Genomic DNA, 9,521 nt, shown 5'->3' with positions numbered 1-9,521 from the left:
GTGGAGTCCACCGCTTATCTGAGAGGGAGGAGTCACGCATCCAATTGTATATCAGTGTGGGGTCCACCCTTATTTGAGAGGGTAGACTCATGCATATAATGAATGATGTATCTCCTCCTTTATTTATTTTTATTTATTTTATTTTATAGAGTTTCAACCTATGACGTCAACTTCTACTGATTGTGTTCTTTATTATCAAACTAAGACAACAATCGATTTTTGGTGTGGGTGCGAATTGAACCTCAAATCTTTTATTCAATCATAAAAGACTTTACCAATTGAGTCAAATCGAATCCACACCTCCTCCTTTAATAGAAGCTTTCTCAATTTTTCAAAAACAAATGACCAGTAAGGACAAAATTTGATATTTGAGGTTCAATCCTTACCTACATCAAAAAAAAAAATTTGAGTGTTGGTCTAATAATAAAAAGTTATTATCAGGAATAAATAGCATAGGTTAAAAATTTCTGAAGGAAAAAAAAATTAAAGAAAAAATAATAATATTAATAATAATCTAGCCCAAAGATTTCTTCGCCCTCCACACGAATGTATATCTTTCCTAAGAATTCTTTCTTCACCCTCCGCATGAATATATATCTTTCCCAAAATTTCTTGGACCCCACATACATGTATATCTATTGACCCCCAATAAGTGAATGAATCTCTAGCTCCAAAATAAATAAATAAATAAAAAATCTCTTGGGCTAATATGTCATTGGCGATATTTTATTGGTTAAATGTGTGGAAAATGGCAGTTAAGAACTATGTTATGTAGGGCTGTCCAAACAAATCTGGTGACCCGGCCCACCTAGAGACCCGACCAGAATCGATCCGAAACTGACTGACCTGACCTACTCTGGCGGTCGACGACGAATTTTCTCTACTAGAAACCGATTCCGACGGGTCTATTTCGATTTCTCTCCCCCGAAAACCCGAACTGACCGACGAAAACCCATTGTCCGGCGAAAAACCCAGATTCCGGCGACAAAATTCCAGATTCTGGCAATAAAAACCCAGATCTTGGCAAAAAAACTTGGATTCAGGCGCTATTTCACGTAGATCAGGTGAGATTTTGACCAAATCTAGTGAAATCTCATCGAATTTGGTGACATTACCGCCGGATTTGGTGAAATCTCATAGATTCCGATGAGATTTTCCCCAGATCTAGGTTTTTGTCACATTTTCTCGCAGTTTCCACGCCATTTTCTCAAATCTTTGATGCCAACCAACCCTTCCGCTACCCGTTGAAGGCCTAATCCACCAGACCTGTTTACTTCGGCGGTCGGTGGCGGGTGAGTTTTCCCAAAACCCGATTCTGTTGGGTCGGTTCTGGGTTGGGCACAAACCCGACCCGGACTGACCTGTGGACAGCCTTAATGTTATGTACACAATTTTTTTTTCTTCAAATTATTAAAATGACAATTATAAGCTATGGAGAATCACTTTTACATAGATCTATCGCTAATATCATATTTATTTTTCGCCACTTACAAAATGTTATTTTTTCACAAATTATTAAAATGACAATTATGAGCAGTGGAAAATCACTTTTACATGAACTTATCGCTACTATCAACTTATAGCATCGCTTTTAGAACTCACAACAAATTATAAAATGTTATAAAACAAATTGCGTCACTAAACTTATTCAATTAAGAAATCATCTAATTTTGAATTCACGGGTCTCCCTCTCCCAAAGAAAAAAAAACTTTAATAATAGAAGGTTCAAATTAAATATATATATATATATAGCAGTTTAATTGTAGACTTTCCTAGTTTTTTCCGTCCATTAATCAATTTTAGAATATGGAGAGTCAACTTTTTCTTTTTTGTGGGATGCATGCAGCATGCGTGCTTGTGTAGGGATGTCATGAATTTGGCTTTCTATATCTATAGTTTTTTTTTTTTTTTTTTTTTTTCTTTTTTTTTTCTTTTTTCTTTTTTATATGTTATTTTTCAAATAGTTGACCCGCTCGTGCGTGCTTCATAAACCAATATATAGCGATAGAGAACACAGTCAATAGAATAAAATTTAAGCCTCAATTCCATTTATTTCATTAACAAATGTTCTCTCTACTAGACATTTTCGCTGAACATCATAGCTCCCAAACCCTTCTATCTTCTTACTATTGTTGGGCTCTATCCTCATTATTATTTCTCTTTCAACCGTAGAAACCTTGCCCTTTCAACACAGAGAGCAACGATGATGAGTCCTGAGACTGTTGGACCTATCACTAATTATAATTATGGATTGCCATCGGAGTGGCGCAAGTCATTGCTGCAGCGGTTATGGGATAACAAGGTATACGGGGTGGCAATGACGATTAAGAAAATTGGACAAGATGATCCACGGAGAATAGTCCATGGACTAAAAGTAGGCCTGGCTGTCACATTGGCTTCCTTCTTGTTCTACATCAAACCAATCTATGATCGTTTCAACCAAGATGGAATATGGGCTCTTATGACAGTTGTTCTTATCTTTGAGTTTTCTGTTGGTAATTAAGCTTGCAACCTATTTATAGTATAACAGCTACAGAATTGGAGCTCAACGTCTTTGTTTTGTTTTGTTTTACATCTTCTATAGGAGCAACCCTGGGAAAAGGCTTAAACAGGATGATGGCAACGTCGTCAGGTGCTGCTCTAGGTGTTGGAATCCATAACATAGCATTTCGTTCTGCAGGTTCTAATCTGCCAGGGGAGTTCATGGTGCTTGGATTCTTCGTCTTTACCATAGGTAACATGTTACAAACATACAGATTCTGATATTTTAGTAATAAAAAGTTCGAACCTTTCATACACATTTTATTGGTTGAGAGGTGTGATATGCAGGTGCAATTTGTACATTTATGAGATTCATTCCCGCACTCAAGCCGTATGATTACGGGCTAATGATATTCATATTGACCTTCTCCATGGTATCTGTATCGAGTTCCCGAACACCAGATTTGCGAAAAATCGTCATTGACAGGATACTAACAATCATCATCGGTAGCGTCATCGCTATTGTTGTATGCATCGGTATATGCCCTGTTTGGAATGGAGAGAATTTGCAAAATTTGATTGCTAATAACATAGAAAAGCTAGGGAATTTCTTAGAAGGTATACTTCTAAAATAATACTGCCATTATAATATTTCATATACGGTAATATACATTCCTATAATCCTAGTAAAATAAATATCAGACCTTCATGCCCCATATTCCTTTTCATTCTCTTTTCTTTTCTTCTTTTTTATTTCAATTTCTCATTGAATTTTCTTAAAATATTTATTTTAAATTTGGGAATCAGTATTGACCAATACAAACTTTCAGGATTTAAGGGTGAATACTTTCATAAGGGTGAATACTTTCCAAAATCAGAGGATGGGCAACCATTGGATAATAAACCATTTCGTAAAGGATATAAAAGCGTTCTTACTTCCAAAAGCAGTGAAGAAACTATGGTGGGTATAAAATTTGTCACCCAAACCCTCGTCTGCATCCCAAAAATAAAAAATTATTTGAATTCCATTTTATTCAACTTATATATATATTTTTTGATTATATATATGTTTTTAAACTTTCAGGCTAATCTAGCTAGATGGGAATGGCAATATCGTTTTGGGTTCAAGCATCCCTGGAAACAATATGTTAAAGTTGGAGCTTTAACACGGGAATGTGCCTACAAAATTGAAGCTCTTAATAGCTACTTTAACTTTGAATTCCAAGTAAATCATCACTAAATTTCTAAATAGATAATTTATTTCCACAGGTCATCAAATATAGATTTTTTTTTTTTTGGCAGATATAATTAAAGTTGACCAAAATTTGTATACTCATGCATATATTTAATTTTGACAAAAAAAAAAAAATTTGATCCCTATATTTTGTTATCACGATTAATATAATCTCTATATTTTAATAACAGTCAATTTAATTATTGTTATTTTCAATTTACAATTAATTTGATGCAAATAGTGTGAACTAAAAAGCTTATATGACCTATGATATGACAGGTTTGCCCCAACCAAAATCAACCGCATCAATTAAAAATCCAAGTCACATCCATGTTAGAAAAATGAACAAATCTAGTTGTCTCTCCAATACTCATCCAACCCAAATCCCTTCTCTCTCCAAACTCAATCCCAGTCATTCCTCTGTTACTCCTCATCTTCGTCTCCCCCTCCCACCTCCTTCGCCCTCCTCCACTTGAAATTTCTTAATCCGATGCCGTATTTAGCAATAGCCAAACTCAAAACAAAAATAATTTTAAGTCTTTCCAAACTCAATCAAAAACTTCATTCTTTTCCTCTTGCCAATTACTATCAGTAGTCACAAAGGTTAGCACATCTTTAACCCATAATCATGTTCCACGGATTGAGTTTAGAGAGAAACGGGATATAGGATTGGATGAGCAACAGATAGAACAACTAGTTCCATTAATTTTCCTCATTTTGATCATCTCATTGTGCATTATATTTAAAGTAAAGTCCATAATCAAAAAGAAAAACTTATTTTAAAAAAAAATAATAATAATATGGATAAACCTAACAAACTATATATGAGCTGAGTTAACTCAACCATGGCCGAGTCAACTTAGTTAACTCTATAACTCATCCATTTATATAATGTGAAGTGACCAAGTTGACCTTCTAAATTTCAAACTCTGAAACCTGAAATCTAGCCATAGCCAATTATCAACCTTAAAACGCTTGCCTCTCTTTGCTGGATCTATTGAGGTGGACATCAAGTTAAGCGAGGCAACTTGCCAAGTGCTACCCCGTACAAGGAAGAGTGTAAGGAGCAAAGTAATGGAAGAGGAGAGGCAACTGGAGGGGATGAGATGGTGGTGACGGAGGGTGATGGAGAACCGATGAAAAAGAACGGAGAGACAGTAGAAAGTAGCGTTGGCCCTGTTGGATGTCTATACATTCCTTAATTATAAAATTTATTAGTTATTTTATAATATAGTGACGTGATACTCATTCTATTGGTACAATAACTTACGAGGAGAACTTATTATCATATGAAAAGAAAAGTCTTTCATTTTCACACTCAAGAAAAGAAAAGAAAAGAAAAGAAAAAAAAAGAATACTACCAAGGGTAGATCTACCTTTAGACCAAGTGGGCCATGGGCCATGGCCCCTTGCCCACGCAAAGTTTTATTAATTTTTATATGCTTGTTCGTAGTATTAAAAATTTTAGAGTCTAGCTTCCAAAAAATATATATAAATTGCCCTCCCACCAAAAAAAATAATAATAATAAAAGAAAAAAAAAACTAGTCTGTTAAGTAAATTTTTTTATACATCCTTTGGGCCATGGCCCCCTGCCCACACAGAGTTTTATTAATTTGTTAATTATGGGTCAATTTTTTTTTGTAAAAATGTAAAACTGACCTTCTAACTTACACATTTTTTTTTTAATTTCAGTCTTCTGACTTTCAGTTTTGTCAATTCAATCCTCTAACTTTCAATTTTTGTCAATTCAGTACTCCATTAAACTTCTGTTATCTACTGCCGTTAGACCCACTGAAACGACGTTGTTTTGCAAGTTTTTTTTTTTTTAAATCAAAATTAAAAGAAAATAAGAAAAATCTGGGGATAAAAAAAACCCAAATCCCCCCAGACTATTTTTGGTTAATTATATGATGCTGGAATGACAAAGTTGTCTAGAATGTTTGGAATTGCGGTACCGGAACCTCTTCGACATGATGGTGGATGCGGTGGTTAGCGCCATGGTCGTCGTCGGCTACGAGAATATTCTAGTGGTTGTGGTCGAGATTGGGTAACTGAGCTCCAGCGTCGACGCGAGCAAGGTCGAGGTTAATCCAGCTTACGCCGAGATTTATCTTAAGAACTTGTGGAGCATTTGAGATCGGGGACCAGTACACCGCTGAGGAAGGAAGGAGTGGCGGAGGTGTATATATATGAGCTATTTGACAAGGAAGTGAAGCAAAGGAATGATCAAAATTGGGGGATTCTGTATCCAAATATGACCAAGAAGTACAAGATCGAGTTCTCTGGGTGTGGGTGCAATGGAATCATCAATCACCAAACTAGTTTCGTGAGAGTTGGGTCTTTCTTGGCTTTTGCTTTCTTGCTTTGGCTTTTGCAGTAGTAGTGAAAAGTATAGTACAAAAATCATTTTAGTGGTCTAACGAATAGCGGTAACTGAAGTTTAACGGAGTATCGAATTGACAAAAATTGAAAGTTATAGGACTAAATTAACAAAACTAAAAGTTAGAGGACTAAAATGAAAAAAAAAAAGTGAAAATTAGAGGGTCAGTTTTACATTTTTTTCAATTTTTATTTTTTATTTTTTATATATTCTAAGCATCTAGCGTATTCAACAAGTTTATTAATATTACGTGTGGTAGCTAAACATATTTTTTATAAATAAAATTTCAAAGTTTTAAAATACTGAAAGTTTCAACAAAGTAAAAAATTATCTCATAACAAGATAAAAATATATTATGCATGCCATATAATTGATCTAAATTCACTTTTTTCTATAAATTCTATATTTTAATTACGTTATAATATACTAGTCTCATCACATGCGCTTGCACATGTGATGAGGCTCTTTGAAATGGTGTAAACTGATGGGTTTAGTCTGTGTTAATTTTTGGAAAAAATGTATCAAATATATGTGAGATATATATTTAAATAGAGAGAGCCCGCTAATTTTTAGGAAAAAGATTTCTCTGGTAGTTTTTTTTTTTTTAATTTTGTTGAATTACAATTTTAACCCATTTTTTATTTAAAAAAAATAAAGATTATCTAATTAGATTAGTGGTATTTTTGACATTTTTGGAAGCTAAAACTAATTTTCTGAATCCTTTTAATATATAGAGAAGAAATAACTTATTCAATTTTATATGAAATTTTTTACATAACCATGATTTTTGGTAATAAAAATCTAACAATAAATTAAAATTTTACATATAATTTTAGTTTAGTTATTTCTCACAAAATATGAAGAAATTTACTCTTATTTCAAGCAAAGAATAAACACATACATAACTACATGTGAGGGTGCGTGCGTATATGGTGATTTGAGTTCTGTACAATTTCATTTTGTTCCTAGAGGGTCTACCCTCTGAAGGAAAATATTCTTGGCTTCGTCCCTAAGTACCACATGTTATACGTCTGAAATATTGAATGATTACCCTTTAACCATATCATAAAGTGACTTCACTAACCTATTTTTTGCCATCCTCACAGGCACCCTATGAGTTCAGAAGCAAAATTCAAGAGCAATGCACACAAATTTGCTCAGAAACTGGAAAAGCTCTTAAGGAATTAGCAACAGCAGTTAAAGAAATGACCAAACCAACATCAGTTAATATCCGCATAGAAAAATCAAAAGTCGCTTCTCAAAAGCTAAACGTTTTACTTGATATGATCCTTTTGGAAGATTATAATCTGCGAGAGATTATACCACCTGCGGCAGTTGCTTTAATCCTAATTGATGTTGTACCATGCATCGAGAAGATTGCCGACGCAGTTCATGAATTAGCCTACCTTTCACATTTCAAGACACCAGACTCTATAGTGTCACCGTAGCGTACATATATTTTCTCTATAGGGAAATTTCTGTGACTTTCGATGGACATTAATAGATTTTTCTGCTGAGTGCAAGTCCACTACAAAAGTGTTGGAGAGTGTAAGTATAATGATTATCACACACCAGCCATTACATACCCACAATACATGCACTGCCACTTAGGCTGAAATCTGGTTTTGATCATACGATTTTCACAAGGAGTGCGTTCAATAAAGAGTGTAATGAGATGTAACCTTTTTTTAACCTAAAGGTAGTGAATAACCTCTCTGTACAATGTATATAAGGAGATGCTGCTTGTAAGCCTTAGAAGTCGGATAAAAGAAATATAATGGAGAGATGACAATATTTATAATATATTATAAAAGTTGGATCCCGAAACTGAAGGATATACTTCTCTTAACATATTATTATGACATGCCATCTCTTTTTAAAACTAAAAGACTCATAAAGAGATTTTACTAAAAATGACTATTCATTTACTACTAAATCATTTCAATTTCTTTTCTAAAAAGAAAAAAAAAAAAAAAACTTTCATTTTTCTCTAAATTTCTTCTTCTTCTTCTTCTTCTTCTTCTTCTCTCTCTCTCTCTCTCTCTCTCTCTCTCTCTCTCTCTCTCTCTCTCTCTATATATATATATATATATATATATATATATATATATATATACACGCGCGCGCACACACACACACACACACACACACACACACATATATATATATATATATTTTGTAGAAGAGAAAAATCACCCTTGTTCGTCATATAGCAAAAGAAGAGAACACCAGTTTCGTTCATCAAGCCAACATCATCCATGTGACGAACGACTACAACATACATTAAATGAATTCTCCATAAATGACATGAGTAACGGTTAATGCGCTAGACAGACAGAAGCGTAATCGATGGACTATTGGGCAGAAGACCATTGAAGTCTATTACACCTCTGCATTTATTACTGATGAATTGTTAAGATTGTCCATCTCTCGACAAACTAATTAAATGTTATTCAATGCAAGGCGTAGTGTACAAACATCAATGACAGACAAATTCATAAAAGACATTCAATGCCAAAGACAGCTAAAGAGTAACATACGGGCACCAACAGACGAATAGCCATTGGCAGACAATAAAAGCCAGCCATTAATATCAATGACTCCATATCCCATAAATGCAAATATTCATTCAGACAATGAAGACAATGGCTATAAAACCCACACAAACCAAAATCACTAAATTGTCCTTAAAAAATTTGAAACACCCGCCATTTACTCTCTGCAAAACCAAAAACCAAATACTTTTCCTCTTTTCAAAATCAAATCTCATTCTCTCTCTCCCCAGTCCTCATGCCACCATAGCCCCTACTCACTCTCAAACCCCAACAGCCACTGCCCATCTACAGCGTCTTCGGTGGCACAACACTACCGAACATTGCAAGTTCTAACGAGACCAGCCTTTGTCTCATTAGAAAACCTCAAAATATTATTTTTCTAGTAAAATCATCCTACATCGGAAGCTTTCTTGCTCCTTCCAACACCCGACAGTCACAAGAAGGTTTTTTTTTTTTTTTCTCTCTTTTTCTGTTTCTATTCTTCTTATTTTTTCACATCTTTTTTGTATGCTTTTTTGTTCCCAAAATTACAGATTTGAAAAAAAAAATAAAAATAAAAATAAAACTCCAAATGAATGTTTGTGTAGAAAGGAAGTTTGTACCTGTTTGATAAAACGTCTCAATGAAGATGGATGCACTCCTTTGTTCTTAAACTATTATCAATCAATGGAATATACAATATACAGTAATGGGTTAATCTTTTTTTCTTTTTTCTTTTTTAAATGTTCTTTTGAATCAGATTAAAGTTGGGGTTTTTTTTCGACTTTTTTTTTTTTGGTTATAGTTTCATATGTAGTTTTTGGGGAGAACATAGATCAATAGTTTTTGGTGGTAATGAAATATGATAATTACTTGATCAATTTCTTTTTT

The 9,521-nt window shown here is 33.9% G+C and overlaps 1 protein-coding gene across 1 annotated transcript; it reads left to right on the top strand.

The window, feature by feature from the left end:
- Positions 1-2,203: 2,203 nt before the first annotated feature.
- LOC142607002 (aluminum-activated malate transporter 8-like) lies at positions 2,204-7,578 on the top strand. The gene is made up of 6 exons (XM_075778407.1): positions 2,204-2,495; positions 2,585-2,734; positions 2,830-3,099; positions 3,312-3,442; positions 3,566-3,706; positions 7,203-7,578. Exons 1-6 carry the CDS (start codon positions 2,204-2,206, stop codon positions 7,542-7,544), a joined length of 1,326 nt encoding a protein of 441 aa, XP_075634522.1. The 3' UTR covers positions 7,545-7,578.
- The last annotated feature ends 1,943 nt before the right edge of the window (positions 7,579-9,521 follow it).

This window comes from Castanea sativa, chromosome 8, assembly GCF_040712315.1.
Source record: "Castanea sativa cultivar Marrone di Chiusa Pesio chromosome 8, ASM4071231v1".
Classification (NCBI taxonomy): Eukaryota; Viridiplantae; Streptophyta; class Magnoliopsida; order Fagales; family Fagaceae; genus Castanea; species Castanea sativa.
This window is presented reverse-complemented; position numbering and strand designations above follow the sequence as displayed.

Bases quoted from the DNA above. Each gene is read 5' to 3' on its own strand.
- LOC142607002 (XM_075778407.1), top strand. From the start codon at position 2,204: ATGATGAGTCCTGAGACTGTTGGACCTATCACTAATTATAATTATGGA. The intron at 2,496-2,584 runs GTAATTAAGCTT...CATCTTCTATAG, and splicing joins TATCTTTGAGTTTTCTGTTG to GAGCAACCCTGGGAAAAGGC. The intron at 3,443-3,565 runs GTGGGTATAAAA...TTAAACTTTCAG, and splicing joins AAAGCAGTGAAGAAACTATG to GCTAATCTAGCTAGATGGGA.